This window comes from Cibotium barometz, chromosome 52, assembly GCF_041138505.1.
Source record: "Cibotium barometz isolate CiBa-2024 chromosome 52, ASM4113850v1, whole genome shotgun sequence".
NCBI classification, from domain to species: Eukaryota; Viridiplantae; Streptophyta; class Polypodiopsida; order Cyatheales; family Cibotiaceae; genus Cibotium; species Cibotium barometz.
In genome coordinates, this window is record NC_141097.1 from 7,373,878 (window position 1) to 7,391,571 (window position 17,694).

Consider the following 17,694-nt stretch of genomic DNA (forward strand, 5'->3'; position numbering starts at 1 on the left):
CCTAAGGAGGGTGGTGACATATTGGAGATCCAGCAATGGAGACCCATCACTCTTTTAGGGACCGCCTATAAGATTTTGACCAAGGCCATCAGTAGGAGACTTTAGCCTTTCCTCCCTAACTTGATTCATGACACTCACACAGGCTTTGTTCAGGATCGGAGCATTGTGGCCAACATCTTCACCTTCTCGGAGGTGACAGCTTCAGCCAGGATGTGGCAATAGGACCTCATAGTGCTACTCCTAGACTTTGAGAAAGCTTATCTCATAGGGTGGATTGGAGCTTTCTGGAGGGCACTATGAGTCGGATGGGATTCCCCATGGATTGGATCTAAGGTCTTTCAGAACTTTACTCAGCTTCTCACATTCAGGTTCTCATTCAAGGAGCCCGTGGAGATAGATTTCCCCTCACCCACTCGGTCCGGCAGGGCTGCCCTCTGGCACCTTATCTTTTCTTATTCATCACCAAGGCCATGAGCAATCTTCTCCCAGCCTAGGAGACAAGGCCTCAGGGATTGCATCTCCCCATCCGTACACAGGAGGAGCTGTTGGACTCAAAGTTTGCAAATGATACAGTAGCTTACCTTTCTGGAGATGTGGGGAGTCTCCAAAGATTCATTGAGGCGATCGAGATCTTTTGTCGCGCATCAGGAGCATAGATCAACTGGAACAAGTCATGTGGTTTTTGGGTAGAGGCTTTGAGGCTTTCCAGTGGATTCCGAGGGGCACTCCCGTTCGCTATCTTGGATGTCAGGTGGGCATCGATCTCTCTCTGGAGCAGAAGCTCGCCCCCCTTCTTCTGAGCATTCGGAAGAAGCTTTTGTACTGGAGTTCTGTGAGACTCTCCCTAGTTGGTAGAGTGGTGGTGGTGAACCAGGTCCTTCTGGCCACCATGTGGTGCATTACTTCTTGTTGGGCCTTCTCCCGAGCATGTGTTGGTCAGGCACAGCGGTTGATCCAGAATTTCTTCTGGGCCGGCAGTAACAGGAGGCCTGCCAAGGCCAAGGTGGCATGGAGAGTGATCATTCAACCATGATGCAGAGGGGGCCTAGGCATCATTGACCCCACTATTCAGAGCCGCGCCCTGCTGGGCAAGTTGATTGTTAGAGGACTCCTTCCCAGTGGTGAGCCTATTAGAAGTCATCTCCTGTCCAGTTTTACACACCAGGGCCTTTGTTGTGGGTGTGCCCGCCCTTATGAGGTGTTTTATCATTTTTCCCCACTCTCCGCGGGAGGCAGCCCTGAGTTGGCAGGAGGATCTATTTGCTGGCCGACTACATCAGGATGTGTGTACAGTTGCTGGCCGACTGTACTTGATGCAGTCGTGGACCCTCAGTGCTGGCCGACTGGCTGCATGGTGCTGGCCGACTGATGATGCAGTCGTGGAGCCTTTTTCAGCAGGCCGACTGCTCATCTGGGGGCATATAAATAGGCCCCCAGCCCCCTTGCCACTTGTGTATCATACCGGGATCTTCTTGTGTATATCAGAGCAGAGTTACACGCCTACATCTCTCTCTCTCTTGTGCTGTATTTTTTCTGCATGTGTTTTTGCTCTTGTGCTCCCAGATCTGGTCATCATCTCCGCTGCGCATTCTAACAGAGCCTTGGAAGGACTTCCTCTTGGCCCGGATTTCAGCCCACACCCCGAGTCTGGGAGACCCTTGGCCGCAGAGTACCAAATGGATCTTCACAGAGATGCAGGCCTACAGATTTCGCCCTGCCTTTAAGGACAGATTTGCAGCGAGTTTACTCCGAGCCTAGGACCACCACCTCAAGCCGGCCCTCAGGCAACTAGCTCCGATTGCCACAGAGGAGCGTCTTCGGCGACCATTGATCTGGAACACCTTGATCCTTTTACCCAGTGGCCACATGCTGGGGGCCCGACCTCATATATCATGGGGCACTTTGAGCTTAGGACCTTCGAGGTCCCTTGGAGATTGGCTTGCATACAGGCAATTACCCCCGGAGGCTTAGGAGAGAGGTTTGGCAGGGATCCGGGGTAGAGATAGGCTCAACATCGACATCGACTCTGCTATTCCTCACGAGTGGCTGGCTCCTATCCCACCGACTCCCCCAGCATGGCTAGGAGTGTTTACCAAGCATGGTATCGTTGTGGCAGTTCACAGAGCGGATGAGGGCAATGGTTTGCTCACCTTTTCTATTGGATCCCATGGCAGATTAGAGAGATTTGAGCCTCCTTTGGAGGATTTCAGTGGCTGCACCTTACAGAGGGTGAGGGTGATTGGATTTCATGCACGGGACTGGCACATAGACCCACCACCAGCCAAGGTGGCCAGGGAGAGATCCTAGCAGCTATGGATTTGGGAGTGCCGACCCCTCACACGTCTCCAATGGGACCCGAGAGAGTGGACTTGGCATGATCCCGCTGATCGGGAGGAGGAGACTCTAGATGCCCCCTTTTTTTGCATGTTCAACGCGGCTAGGCCGCAGGATTCAGATGCCAGAGATTGATGGCACCCCAGAAGCTGCAGCACATTGGCAGTTACAGGACCTCTCACAGCGTTTCCTCTCAAATTTTTGGAAGAGCCTTTGGGACAGTTGTCAGCCTAGAAAGGTCCCCTCTTTCTCTGCTTGATGGCACACACGAGCCTGGCGATCGGCACTTGGCTAGCAGTTGAAGGTCAGCCAGACAGCTTGCCCGAGGTGCAGCCACCCTCGGGAGTCTCAACGACATTGTCTTCGGGATTGTCTGAAGACTCTACAGGTTTGGCGGCGGATTCTCCGCATCTTCACTATGGACAGGGCCTCGACCCGGATCATTACATGGGGCACAATCGCTTGGGCCAGAGAGGCTGAGGTGGTCAGGGCGTACAAGGAGGATGGTGGAGAGCTAGCCCTACAGATCTCTCACGGCCTGGCGATGGGCACTTGGCTGGCAATTGGAGGTCAGCCAGACAGCTTGCCCGAGGTGCAGCAGCCACCCTCGGGAGTCTCAGCGACATTGTCTTTGGGATTCTCCGAAGACTTAGCAAGTTTGGTGGCAGATTCTCATCATCTTCACTATGGACAGGGCCTCGACCCGGATCATTACATGGGGCACAATCGCTTGGGCCAAAGAGGCTGAGGTGGTCAGGGCTTACAAGGAGGATGGTGGAGAGCTAGCCCTGCAGATCTCTCACCACCGCATTTCGGCAATACCAATCACAGCCCCACCTACATACCACTGGCGACCAAGCTCATGCCAGAGATGGGAGATTTGCAGTAGCATTGCAGCCTGGCACATATGGCAAGCTCAATGTAGCGAAGCCATTGAGGATACCCACACTCCGCCAACAGAGTCTATCAGGAGCATTTGGCTCGACATCATACATACCCTCCGCAGTCAGTGGGGGAAGTTGCAGGGTGGATCTAACCACATGCGGAAGCGGCGGGAAGCTTTCTTGAGGCTCTGCCGGCTTGGCCCTTTTCTCACTGATAGAGGTGGTGATCCCACTTGGCATTACAGACCACCTAAGTTGTTGTTCCCCTCCCCCCTCCCCCTGTATGAGATAGCCTTCTCCTCATAGAGCAGCCAGCCAGAGGAGAAGCGTCTCTTTCCCCTCTTCTGATTACTTGATGCCCGCCCAGTACATGAGGCGAGTTTGTATCTAGCCCTTCATGGTTGTTTTCAGCCCTTCGTGGTTGTTTTTTTAGTTACTAATAGAAGGATCTTTTTCTCAGAGAAAAAAAAGACATTGGAGGGCGAACTGGAACGAGAGTTATCTCAATTACTCCAAGCCGGATTCATCTGCCCATCCTCCTCGCCGATCGTTGCACCCATCTTATTCATGCAAAAGAAAGATAAGATTGCACATTTATGTGTGGATTACAAAGCACTCACAATCAAGAATAAGTTCCCAATGCCCCGCATCGAGTACATTTTGGAGCATCTTAATGGTGCTAAATATTTTTCCAAAATAGACCTCAAGAGTGGCTATCACCAAGTCTGCATTTTTACAACTGATATTCCAAAAACGGCTTTTCGGACCGAGCATGACCAGTATGAGTTCGTGGTAATGCAATCAGCCTAACCAATGCACCAACAACGTTCAATAAAAGAATGTCTCGGGTATTTATTGAGCTGATTGGGAAGTGTGTATTTATCTTCTTGGATGACATACTCATCTTTTCAGCCATACCAGAGCAGTACAAGCAAGATGTGGAGAAGGTCTTGCAACTTTTACGGGACAAGAAGCTCTACACTAACGACAAGAAGAGCGCATTTGGCCTCTAAGAGGTTCATTATCTGGGATACTCTATCAATGAGTCTAGTATTCGTTTGGACCCCGACAAGGTACAAGCTATATATTGGATTGGGATGTTCCTAAGACATCCCATGAAATCAGATCATTTGTGGGTCTTTCTCAAGCTTACAATACCCACATGGACAAATTTTCCGACCTTGTTGCACCTCTTACAGATCTGCTCAAGGGTGTAAAGACACATCGTCTCACAAAGTGTCCATTACAAGCAAAGCACTTGAGGCCTTCCATGCTTTACAGAAAGTGGCCTTAGAAGCACTCCAAGAACTCGAACAACGGACCTCACTTTACTCCAGACCAGAAGGCTCTGGACGGCAAGATAGGTGGTAAGATCAATCCTAAAGAGCATTAACAATACAAGGAGGAGGGGCGGTGTTTCTTTTGTCATACAAAAGGACACACGTATAGGGCTTACTCAAAGAAGACCCCTACTCAGACCACCACCCCGGCCTCGACAGTTGCTGTGGTGAACCAGCCTCCGACAGGTTGTTGCTAGTTCTTCAGCTCCCACATCTTCAGTTGGCACCATTGTCAGCCCGGGAGCTCGAAGATAGGTAGAAGGGCAACCATGACTCGGAGTATGAGCATAATGAATTGCTCAAAACCTTAGGCTACATAGGTGGCTAGAGAGTCGTTGTCTTGTTTGACAACGGCAATACAAAGGATGTGGTCACGAAACAGGCCGCTCGGTGAGCGCGTTTCTCATTGACCTCGATAGATAAGAAATTGGAGGGATTAGCACGAAAATGACAACGAGCATCAAGTTTGAAGCTCGTCGGGCTAAATTAGTCATCTAGGGCGCACACAATTTGTGGGGGGCTCCATGGTTGCCCCTCTTGTAGGAGCAGACATAATCTTAGGGATCCAGTGGTTTCATAAGTTTACCCCAAATGTTGATTGGAACCAACACACATTTCGGATTACCCAAAATGTGTCAAAGGCCCCAATGTGTGAACCCAGGATACCTAACTTTCCGGTCATTAGCCATTTACAGGCTAAACACGAGATTCGGAAAGGCACATAGTGTGCGGCGATCTACGTTTAGACCACCCAGACAGTGACCAGTGCTTCGGAGAAGTACAAGACTCTACATGACCAGTTCTAGAACATCTTTCTTCGGGACAACTTACCTCCTAGACTTCCCCCATCTAGACCAGAGAACCATAAAATCGAGCTCCTCCTAGGTTCCGGACCCCCCCAATAAGTTTCCATATTGCCTAAGCAAGGCGTCAACTCCAAGAATTGATGTAGTCTGGTTTCATACGCTCTAGTGTGTCTCCATTCACAGCCCCAATCCTCTTTGTAAAAGAGAAGGATGGATCCTCCCGGCTTTATGTAGGCTATCGCACGCTCAATAAGCTGATGATAAAGAGTAAGTTCCCTATGCCTCGGATTGATTACATCTTAAAGAGGCTGAATGGAGCAAGGGTGTTTGATCTCAAAAGTGGCTACCATCAAGTGAAAATTGTGGACGGGGACATCCCCAAAACCGCATTTCGAACTGAGCGGGCTACGAGTTTGTGGTCGTGCCTTTTGGATTAACAAACACCCCACCCCAACTACATTTAACCGCATGATGATGCGTGTTTTCAGGGACTTAATAGAAAAGTGTCTTCATCTTTTTGGACAACATACTAATTTTCTCAACTACGGAAGAGAAGCACAACATTGATGTCGAACAAGTGATGAAATTGCGGGAAAGCAATGAGCTTTATGACAATGAGAAGACATCGGAGTTTTATTTGTATGAGGTTCACTATCCCGGATATATAATCAATGCCAAAGGCAACCGATTAGACCTAGCAAAAGTGGTGGAGATTCTTAATTGGGAGATTTCAGAAACAGCATATGACAGTAGGTCGTTTGTGGGTATTTGCCAAGCATATTCCACCCACATCGACAAGTTTTCTGATGTCTCCGCTCTCATTGATCTTCTTAAAGGCGTCAAGACTCCGAGGCAAAAGATCAAGATGACCCCTCGGGGTTTGCAGGCTTTCAAGGACCTCAAGGTTGCATTATCTAAGGCTCCTTGTTTAGCGTTGGCCTCCTGGGATGACCCATTTCAAGTGATCACCGATGCGAGTAACATCGCTATCAGAGCAGTCTTGCAACAGAATGGGCATCCAATAGCTTACATGATTCCCCCGTAAGCTGATCCCTGCAGAGAAGAACTACTCAGTTTATGACCGGGAACTCCTTGCGGATACAGGCCCTGAAGCATTGAAAACATTTTCTTTATGGGCACGACTTTGAGACTTGTATAGATCACCAAGATTTGCGTTGTCTTTAGACGATGCCAAGAAAAAATTGGAGTGACCGTCAGCACCACTAGAGCCAGATTTTCTAGTATGATCGAGTATCTTCCGGGCAAGGCCAACCCAGTGGCCGATGCCTTGGGCAGGAAAGGAACCATGTCCACACTCGGATGGAATTTGCTAGTACTATAGGACTAGATGACATGAAGCACAAGTACTTATTCCGCCATGTGAGGCACACCCCTTTGCATAAAGATTTTGTTCCCATGTGAAATGTCCATACTAATTAGTTCCATCAAGCTTCTCCACAAAAGTTAGCCCAGCCATGTGATGGATAGCCTCTCAGTTTTTAAACAAATTTGACGCATTTGTACAGACATTAACAAAAATTAAAAATTGTAAACTGGCCTCTACAGTTGCATACCTGGGACTCCACACTCAAGATAAACACCCCATGAGATCTGCTGCTCTCTGAATTCATTGCTGTTGCCCCCACATGACGGTTTAAAGAGCCCCGTTTGAGCACCTCATAAGTGGCTTCTGGGGTCTGGACCTCTACTTCTTGAAGTCCTTCTACATACATGCCCATTTTGGCATCCTCATGGATTGCTGATAGCAAGTGAAGTCAAATGAAATCCTCAAAGCATTGTCGCTGGTTTAGTTAAAACATGCATACATATACACATACAAACACACATGGGTGTACGCATGCACAGACACACACACACACACACACACACACACATCCAAAGCATACCTGTTTTAAGTTGACAAGGTTAAGTTACTACAATGTAAAATAAACAAATAGAATTCTAAAAACTCTGATTAGAAAGATTGAAGGATACTGAGGTTGGTAGAATCTGGGCACAGCAGATCTTCCACTTGCTCATTATAAATCTAGAAAATTAACTCGTATTTTTAATTTTACATTAAGATACTGTACTGCAGGTTTTTCATGTTTTGTATTTTCTTAGCAAAAACGGTGTTTTCTTTGTAGATAAAAAATTCTTACCTGTAGGCTCGAGCACCTCACCAAGAAATCCACATCCACACCACTCTAGCATAAATTAGCAAAAAGAACAATTCAGAGGTCCAAACAGAAATTGCATAAATGGTACACTATTGAACATCATTCTTGATAACATGGTGTGAATTATACACCTGATCTTTCTCAGCAGCTAGTATCAGAAAAATGGTCTCTAGTATGCGAGGAATCAGACCGCATTTTTCCGTAACCTCTGAGCTCATCGGTTCATCCAGTTGATTGATATGTGCATTTAGAGTTGGACCTGTCCTGCCATTAGTTGCAAAATAGGACCATGTTTCAGTGTCAAAATTAGTCTAGATGAGAGATCATTCAAACTGCTAACTTGGTTCCAGCCAAACTATCAAGCCATGCATAATGAAGGATGGCTTAAACAAGTCCCCCTTCTGGAACCAAAGGCCCTTTTCTAGAAGGTGTGGCTTGAGAGTAGCTTGCCAAGTTTGACAAATAAGGCATGTCCAACTTATTCTCTTTTAGAGAATGAGTCTGTCCACCAAGAACAGAGGGCTAGAGTTAATTCTTCATGAATTGGAAAATGGGGAGATGCAGGAGCCACGACCCATTTTCCAAGACAAATGTCCATTCACCAACTTACTGACAGGAAGAGACATTCAATGCTGACAGATCACGTTCTGGCCCTGACATTGACGAGGACAGGAAATGATGACACATCAGCTTTTGCACAAAACAAACGATGATGCTGACAAGCCAGTTAATGAGATGGGTTCCTTTATGCAGGCCAATTCAATAGTGGAGATGTGCTTTCTGCCGACCCATGCCTGTACGACTGTGACGGCTTGTGTCCTGCAACGGTTAGACATCCATCCCACACAAGTTAGCAGTCCTCATGGGTGAGGATATTGTTTGGATAATTCCGTTACAGTCCTCATCCCTGCATCCTCTACACTAAAGAATGGAACCGAGAGCTTTGAAAACTCAATGGAGGGGCGGATGAGGTAAAATGCCCTGTGCCACGTCCGACATTTGCAACTTGGGAACTATTTCCTCGTAAGATCAAAAACTCCTTGAAAATAAAGGACAAAGAAGCTGTTCATCTTATTTCACAATATCAAAAGCCAGCTGGAAGACCATTTTCTGAAACAAACAACTCTAGCAAAACGCAGTCCTCCTTACAAGCCAAGTCTCGCACAGTGGAGACCACCATGTAGAGACATTGGATCCTGCTATGGTAAGACGAGTGGTCTCACCACCTGAAAACTCTGAGAAGAGAGGGGGCTCCTCAGGGTCTTCTGCTGCTGGAAGGGCAATGGTCTGACATTTCTGGAGGCCCCAGGCTGCTGATGTTGGTAGGGTGCAGCAGCCTGCTCCGCGGCAGTATACAAGATGCTCACAACGTGCAGGCAGATGAGCTTTGGGGGATTCGTATGTCGACAAAGAGACGTAATCTCAGAAACTGTCATCAAAAAAGACATCTCTTATCTCAATTCTCCTCCATGAAGCTTGCATCTATTGATTTGTTGTCCGAGCTCAAAGCATATCACAGGCATATTCAAAATGACAGCATAAAACACTTCCTCAATAAACATTTAATTTTCTTTGTGCTGTGACAGGCACTCCCATGGAGTAAAAATGGAACTCACCCTCCATGGTGTAAGTTTTTCCAGCCCCAGTTTGACCTAAACAACAGTTCAAATTTCTATTTAGTCCAAAAGAAGAGAAACATTTATTAATAAGCCTAGATTATACATGCTGTGTATTTCAAATCTTTTGCCTTCTTTTTTTGGAAAGTTATATGCATATGTATGTACGCGCATGCATATGTGCATGCATGTTTGTCTGATTATACACACACATAGGTTTTGGAATGTGACCCCCTTGTGGCAGCAGAGTGCGATACCCACTCATGCAAGGACTCATTGACAATCTTTTGAAAAATCAAGGACGAAAAGATACTCCTTGTACATAATTTACCATAAGCAATGAGACAACAGTGGTATCCTTGCAGGCAAGCATGTGCCATTGGTTTCCCAACCGATGTAAACATTTCTTCCTGCAGATAAGTAAGACCCTCAATCAAAAGCTGCACTAATGAAAGGAAAAAGCAATCATGTGCAGCTCTTGGAGATCGTTTTTTTGCTTTTTAAAATATCAACTCCACATTTGACTCTCCTCATCTTTGAAATTAGGAAAGGTAGATGCATGTTCTGGCTGTGTAATAAAGCAATAATTAAGTCTATAAAGGTTTATCTACATCCATCCACACCCACTCTCCTAGGCCAATGTACCAGCCCTTGCCTTGCTGCTCAATGGCTCTGACAAAATGCAGAGCACCACTAATGAGAGGATCCTAAGATGCAGCCTCCATTCACTCTACATAGAGAAGGTTATTGTCTATCTCCCTCCCAGAGAGGACCAGTAACCTGTAGGAGAACTCCACAGTTAAAAAATACCCCAATCCAATACCTAGTTACCTTGAGTATGGATCTCTCGTCCTCTTCACTAAAAGCCTGTATCTCCACACCTTAGGTTTCCACATCTTGTTTGATCACAACATCTAAGATACCCCTTCCATGGCCCTACGAATGGAAACGTGTGCCTTGAAAACCCCTATTAGTATAATTTATGTGGTGGTTCACACTCACCACCACTCCAACTGCAGACACCTTGTGTGGACTTGGAAAAGGGGAATGAAAAACCTGAAGTCTGGGTGTAAGGTTTTGGAAAAGATAAGAAACTGATGTGCAGGACCTTATTGAGGGCCCCCAGATTCGTCCAGTCAGAGTTGTTGGCAGGTTAGGGAAGCACGTCTTTGTTGACCACCCCCACCCCCCCCCCACCCCCCGGGATGATCACAAAGAGTGTCAGCCTTTGGTTGTATGGTGGCTACCCTATCAGACACTTGCATTGGAACCCCGGTGAGTGGGAGTGGAAGGATGCTTGTAACCCTTTGAAAAGCATGCCTTTTTTCAGTTATACGGTGCGGAATGCCAAACATCTTATCTTGGGACACATTCAGAGTGTCCCTACTCTTAGACCCCATTGGGAGTCTTACGGCATTTTGATTGACATTCAGAGGGTATTTTGGCGGAGATTATGGCATTCTTCTAGGAAGCCACAGATTTGGAGGTCTGTTACTAGTGCTTGCCCAGCATGCCCTAGATGTGCACGAGTTTCGGAGTTAGTTTACCATTGTTTATGGAGATGCAGGGAAGCAGAGAGGGTTTGGTCTGCGATTGCACAACTCTTTGGTAGGATTAAGAGGGATACTATCATTTCTTTTGGTTCTATCATTTGGTTGACACAGGCTTGGCCTCAGCTGAGGTTCGAGGGGACTGACATGAGCTTGGCCATTATGGTTAGGCAAGGAGTTGCTCGGCAGTGTTGTCTTCAGGATTTGCCACTTTCACACTTTGTCCCTCCGGCACAAAGGTTACACAGTTCTTGGGAGATTATTGCTAGCATCTCAGCCTGGAATATCTGGAAGACTAGATGCACTGAGGCCATTGAGGGTACTCCCGTTCTTGTTTCTCACTGTCTTTGCAGGATTTGGAGTGATATTATTCACACCATTATGGCTACCTAGGCTAGAATCCAGGGATCTTCAAGGGCTGCGGAAAGGAAGCGCGCCCAGTTTATGAGAGAGTGGGACATTGGTATCTTTTTCACATCCTCTCATTCGGGACCCTATTGGCAACACAGGGCTCCTGATTGGTTGAGATCTCCACCTTGCTTGGTATGAAATCTCCATTTTGTAAAATTTTTCATACTTAATAGAAGTCTCCTTTCTTTTTCTTTTTTCTTTTTTAAGATAAGAAACTACGAATAAAAAGCTTGCAAAGTAATTATTACTTGGAAATTATAACGCATTAAAAAATGCCTTGAGTATGGATCTCTCATCCTCTCCACTCAAAGCTTGTATCTACACATCTTGTTTGGTCACAACATCTAAGATACCCCTTCCATGGCTCTACGAATGGAAACGTTTGCCTTGAAAACTCCTCTTACTATAGTTTATGTGGTGGTTCACACTTATTACCAATCCAATTGCAGACACCTTGTGTGGACTTAGAAAAAGGGGAATGAAAAACCTAAAGTCTGGGAGTAAGGTTTTGGAAAAGATAAGAAACTGTGAATAAAAAGCTTGCAAATTAATGTGTAAAATATATTACTTGGAAATTGTAAGGCATTAAAAAATGGGCAAAGCAATTTTAAGTAATATTAGCATTCAAAAAATGGGATGTGATTACCTACCGAGACTTTAAGATGATGAGCATGTGGTGGAAAAAGGGTGGAAAGATGGGAGGCATGTTCCCCTTAGAACATTCTATCTGAGAGGCATTCATTCTTTGGTTAAGTAGCAGGTATTACTAGTTTCAGGATGAATTCCGTATGGATAGTGGTAGTCTTCAATTTCTTGGTCCCATAGACACAGTACTGCAAGCATCCATGTGAGGTTTAATAGGTTTATGTTGATGATTGGGCATTTGATAGAGGTAGCACTATATGCATTGTACCAGGAACAACTACATTGAATCATTTTCGACATTCTTTCTCAATGGCAGGGCAAAGAATTCACATTTTTGAGAATATCCTTCGAATGAGACAATCCTTAAGACGATCAGGGAATAGAGCAGAATTTAAGTATCATCTGAGAGTCTTTTTGGGCACAAATTGGCCGGAGAGTGAAGCCGCAGTTGATTTCCTTGGTCAAACCTCAACATGGGAAAGAAAATATTAAGAGACATAGAGCTTCTCAAGGGATCTTCCAAGTGGATTCTGATGTAGTGCAACATATAATGGCTGACTATCATAAGAGTCTATTAGTGTGTAGAATTGTAGTTTTAGGACTCTCGTGTGTGGTGTGTGTGTTGATTCTGTTGCACTTTACTCTCAAACCCTAGCACGTACGTCGTAGACACAAGTGTTTAACAGTTAGTATTGAACCTGCGAATTCTTCCCTTCTTTGGCACCCGTGTGCATCGACTGCTTGGATAGTTCATAGGGTAGAGCCCATAGATTCCTGTAATTCACAAGGTCGGGTTTGAGAAAAGTCATTCTTTCTAGTAATTTTGATGTAGGGCTGCCCTGCAACCCTCCCCATCTCTTTAATTCTAGGTTACTAGTGGTTCACATGGATACAAAAAGTCGACACCAAAGTTGCTACACGACAGTATGCATGAGGGATGTTTGCAAGATCACCATTCTTCTTGATACCGTCAATCATAAAGACATCTTTCTGACTACAATCCAGAGAGGTGTTGCAAGAGTAGGCATCACCATAATTATGGTCTAGAGAGGCATCATCGCCATGGCTACAGCGAGGAAGCCTGTCATGGGGGCAAGCATCGAAGCTCTCAAGACAATCGTCATCAGCAGAACAAAGGTATGGACCACACATAAGAAACAGTTTTGACAACTACAGAGAAGGCCCCTTCACTCAATTGAAGTGATGCTTCTCGATTAGTTTCCTGAATCCCCTTTTGTGGCAAAAAGTCAAGATTTATTGTCTCCTTCCACATTCCCTTCACATAGATTAGGGTCTGAGAGGGCATCATATCGATTTGCCATCACAATTTGGTGAGTGGAGAAAGGGGAGGAGTGCCACTGGTCTCTTAACATCAAACAGACGTCCATTTCATATGTGGAGCAGCCTACTCCCATGGTTTGGGCTGGAGACGATTGCCCCAGTCGCAGGAGTGACGTGGACGTAACCTTCATTGGGTAAGACTGGATTGTTGAAGAGCCTTATCTTCATCATCACGCATTTATAAACCATGAAATTGACCCATGCAGTGATCCATGAGAAAATAAAATGGTCTTATACAAATTGCAACGTGTTCTCTTACATTGAAAAGCTATTTGGTGATCCAACATGACAAAAAAACATTATTTTTCTCTGAGAGAGAGACTTTTTTTTATAGTGAAACCACTGTCTCGTTAGAAAAAACATGTCCATTCAAAGTCTCTGGGAGACACACACCTGATTGACAAACTCATCAGCGACATAGTCGAAAGTGAAGGTTCGCTGCGTGGGCTGTGGGGGGGAGAGGGGCTTGGGGGGGATGCTGATGCTGCCCAGCGTTTGGGGCTGGTACACTGTGAGAGAATGGCCAAGGGGGTCCACAGAGAGGCACTTCTTGTAGCCCAGCTGCCTCTCCCTCTCTACAGGTGGCCTCACTCTCACCACCACATTTACATTGACCTCCTCAGGCAATGGCACGTGTGGCCCGTGCGGCCTTGTTGCCATGCTGTCTTTGAAACCACCAGAATTGCCTTCACGTGTGAGACCAACATCACATTATGCCCAAAAGAGCGTCTGTGTGTGTGTTTGATGGGAATGTTTACCTTCCAAGGCTCCGTCTCTAGCACTCTCATCTGCTCTCCTAATCTCCAGTATTAAGAGAATCGGATTCTCTAATCCTGTTTAAGGCCTTATCCCTTTAATGGGCCTGTCATCACATTGTTTAACCTGGATTTTGGAACAGTATAAATGCATTTCGAATCCACTCGCTCAGCTTCTGTGGGTGGATGGAAAGCTTTGCGTACAAGGATAAAGACTAACACGGCGCTGTATCAAATATATTGAATGAGATGAGAGCAGCCACTCTCTATAAAATGCGCCTTTTGAAATAGTAAAATAATCATGACACGTGGATTGGTAGCAAAACTAACCTTTTGTTTCATATAGATGTCCAACGGTTTTGATGCTAAGAGGCAAGGCGGCACAAATACTAAATTTCCACATCATGCTCCTATAACCAAGAGATCTTAGGTTCAAGCCCATTCTCCGTGCATTTCAATGCCAAGAGTCTCTCTCACTCACATTCACACACACACACACATGCTAAAGTAAGAAATCCCCCTCCACTTACGCAACCCTTGTGCCTAAGCATGTGTGTTGAAATAACCCCCTCTTGCATCTCCTCTGTTGTGTGTGTGGGACGGTGGTTTTACAAAAAAAGTGTGTGTGTGTGTGTGTGTGTGTGTGTGTGTGTGTGTGTGTGTGAGAGAGAGAGAGAGAGAGTCGCATATAAATTCTTAGCGGATATAGCATCCAAAGGCACCCCCAAGACTTTCCAATCAGCTAGGCTGCAACCATCGCCATGGATTACGCCTGTATGTAATGATCTGTGGCACTTACCAAAACCATTACTATGGTAGAGTTTAAGAGGGATCTGGAGGAGCGTGTTGCCATTGAAAGAACACATGTTCCTCTGCAGATGTATGCTTGGAGTTCTCCTAGCGGGTGTGCTCCTGCACTTACGGCACATCTATGCCTCATCATGCCGCCGCTGTGGTGCATGGACTAAGACGATGTCACACCTTCTTTGGACGTGTCCAAATTCCCAAACTACTCCTAGACAGGGTTTTACCTTGCTTGCGCATTAGATTTCCCGCACTCTCTTTTGGGAAACAGTTCTAGATATTTGGAGTACTAACAGTTGTGCTCCATCCTTATGTTGTGTTCTTCTCTTGGGTACGGTTCTGGGCTAAGTGGATAATTTGGAGCAACCAGAACCAATTCATGTTTGGACAGCATTTGTCAAACACCACCTCCTCCTTCAAGCTCTCCTTGTAATAACAGACATTGCACTGTTATTGTGCGAGCCAGGATGTTGATTTACAGACTTTCTCACTTTTTTTTTACTGCTTCTGAGGAACTCTAGTATGGGTCCATTTGGGACTCGCCATTGTACAGTGCATATTCCTTCGTGGGTTTTGACCTCGCATTGAGGTTTCCCACTAGTAATGTAGCATTACTTAAAAAAGTGTGTGTGTGTGTGTGTGTGTGAGAGAGAGAGAGAGAGAGAGAGAGAGTGAGAGAGAGAGAGGAATCCCCCTCCCATATATATAGCCCTTGTGTGTGAGAGAGAGTGTTGAAATAACCCCCTCTTCCATAAACATCTCCTGTATTTGTATGTGTGTAAGTGTGTGTTTTAGAAAACAAAATTACACACCTGACAATTGCAATTGGAACTAGAGTAGAGAAAATATTGAGTTTGAGTGTTAGAAATCATAAGAAAATTGTTGAATGATAGATATTAATACAAAATAAATTCAAGATACACAAGAAAAGCTCCATAAAATTGATGTAGAGCCCAAACGGTGAGGGTGAACCACTAACATGCATGCATCCATCCACCACAACATATATGTTACAACATGTGTGTTATAAGTGGAAATTGCTGATATGCAATTAACATCACAAATAGCTTTAAAAAACCTTGAAATAGTACTTTGTTTGCTGAATACTTGAAAATTTTGGGTAATGACAAAGTGCAAAACATTCGTGCTAAGAAAGCACATGTATGTGGTATGTATAAATTGGGAGGATTAATATGCATCCATGTGTGTGTGTGTGTGTGTGTGTGTGTGTGTGTGTGTGTGTGTGTTTAGGAGTGTTCTGCCTCAGGACTAAGTGCCACGAGGCCTTAAAGACCCTTGTCAGGTGACATCAATGGATAGCATTGATCAAAATTGTGTTTTTTGGATCGTCAAATAAAGTAAACTAGGTCCAGTAAATTAGGGGTGAAAAACATAGAATATAATGGCTTGAAACCACATGGTTTCATTGCTTGAAGGTATAGTGTAATGGTAAGATGTTTCCAATGGTGACCCAAGGTCTCGATTTCAAATCCTCTTTTGCACATAACATCTTGCTCCAAAATTTTCTAAGTCCCAAACCCAAATTCACCCTCATTCCATCATGTAAACTAGGAAGTAAACTATGATTTGCGAAGTAAACTATGCCTGCTTAGTAAACTAGAAAGTAAACTATGATCGCTTAGTAAACTAGGAAGTAAACTATGCCCGTTTAGTAAACTAGGAAGTAAACTACGATCACATAGTAACCTAGTTTACTGGCCCTAGTTTACTGGACCTAGTTTACTTTATCCGACGGCCCAAAAAAGGCGTCACGATTTTTGATCAATGCCATCCATTGATTTCCCTTGACAAGGGTCTTTAAGACCCCATGGCACTTAGTCCTAAGAAGTGTTCTATGTGTGCGTGTACAGAGAGAGAGCCACCTACTGCCTTTGCAGCCTCGCCTTTTCCCTATGCAGCCATGCCTACTGTCCTTCGCTGTCTGTAGCGCGAGGCACCTGCCACCATCATTGCAATGTTGGTCGCCCTCCTCTTGTCTACTACTTCTGCATCGTTGACTGCCATGCCTGCTCTCCTGCTAGTCGCTATTTCTGTATCCCTACATACTTGTCATTATGTCACATGCTCCCTCTCGTAATCTTCCATTTGTTGTCTTTTTGGGTGCAACTGTGTGTGTGTGAGACTGTGTGTCGACTTCTTTTGCTACCCTTGCATCTGTTCGTTATCTCATGCTCCTTCTCGCTATCATCTTTTCTTTCTACATATGTTCATTATCTCTTGCTCCTACTTGCTATCATCTCTTCTTTCTACTCTGTAGTTACTCCTATCCTTTTCTTTTGCCTCCTCTTTGCTGAAGCCTTTTTCAATACTCACTACTTCTCTCAAATGCGCAGAGATCCCTCTGTTGAGTCCAAGAGAAGAAACACAGGAGGAGACTCTCGAATTGCCCTCCTCCTATTGCTCTAATCTCGATCTTCAACATTTTTGTGACACCCTTGAAGAAGGTTTTGCTAAGATCACGAAAGCTTGGGATGAACCTATCCCATAGTTTCGTTTACAGGTTCCTAGTCAGGTATTACTAGACCCTGTGTGATGAAACTCTCACAAGCTGTGATCCTTTTTTTCCCTAGAAAGATGCCTGCAGTAAAGCCATGCTTGGAGGATGCTTTATTGAGGGCTGCTACTTTGCTACTTGAGGCTTTTATGAGGTTCTACTTACTAATCCGCAGCATAAATAAACTATTTTGGAAACGTCGCCTCTTTTTTTTGGGCAGCATGTTGAAATATACAAGTGAATAGGGTGTGTGTGGGAACAAGCCCTTGGTTAGAGGCTGTAAAAGAGAATGTGTAAATGTGAAAGAACCTATGAAAAGGTGAGAAGAATCTACTGGGAGAGAATAAAGGGTAGCATGAGAAGATTTAGGAGGTGTGGAGAAATTCTGGGAGAGGTGGAGAGAATCAAGCAAAAGAGGTGGAGTGAATCAAGGAGAAACCAGTGGGATTAGATGCTTGGATGTAAACTCTATAAATTGAGGCATTGGCCTAATGAGAATTTGTTGGTTTTTGA

General features: G+C 45.2%; 1 protein-coding gene across 5 annotated transcripts in view; it reads right to left on the reverse strand.

The window, feature by feature from the left end:
* LOC147608739 (uncharacterized) overlaps positions 1–14,104 on the reverse strand; it is a 109,124-nt gene extending 95,020 nt beyond the window's left edge. For 2 of the 5 annotated variants that reach the window (XR_015264307.1, XM_086788166.1), the window contains exons 1-7: positions 13,501–14,086; positions 9,492–9,570; positions 9,161–9,196; positions 7,676–7,803; positions 7,527–7,571; positions 7,360–7,411; positions 6,939–7,123 (exon numbers count right to left, since the gene is read on the reverse strand). Coding sequence is in view for 4 of the 5 variants with exons in the window: in XM_086788166.1 (XP_086644292.1) it covers positions 6,939–7,123; positions 7,360–7,411; positions 7,527–7,571; positions 7,676–7,803; positions 9,161–9,196; positions 9,492–9,570; positions 13,501–13,767 (792 nt within the window). In the remaining variant the exon portion in view is untranslated. Of the gene's footprint in view, positions 1–6,938; positions 7,124–7,359; positions 7,412–7,526; positions 7,572–7,675; positions 7,809–9,160; positions 9,197–9,491; positions 9,571–13,500 lie in introns of all 5 variants that reach the window. The other 3 variants (XM_086788167.1, XM_086788168.1, XM_086788169.1) reach the window with 3 other exon arrangements.
* Between the last annotated feature and the right edge of the window lie 3,590 nt (positions 14,105–17,694).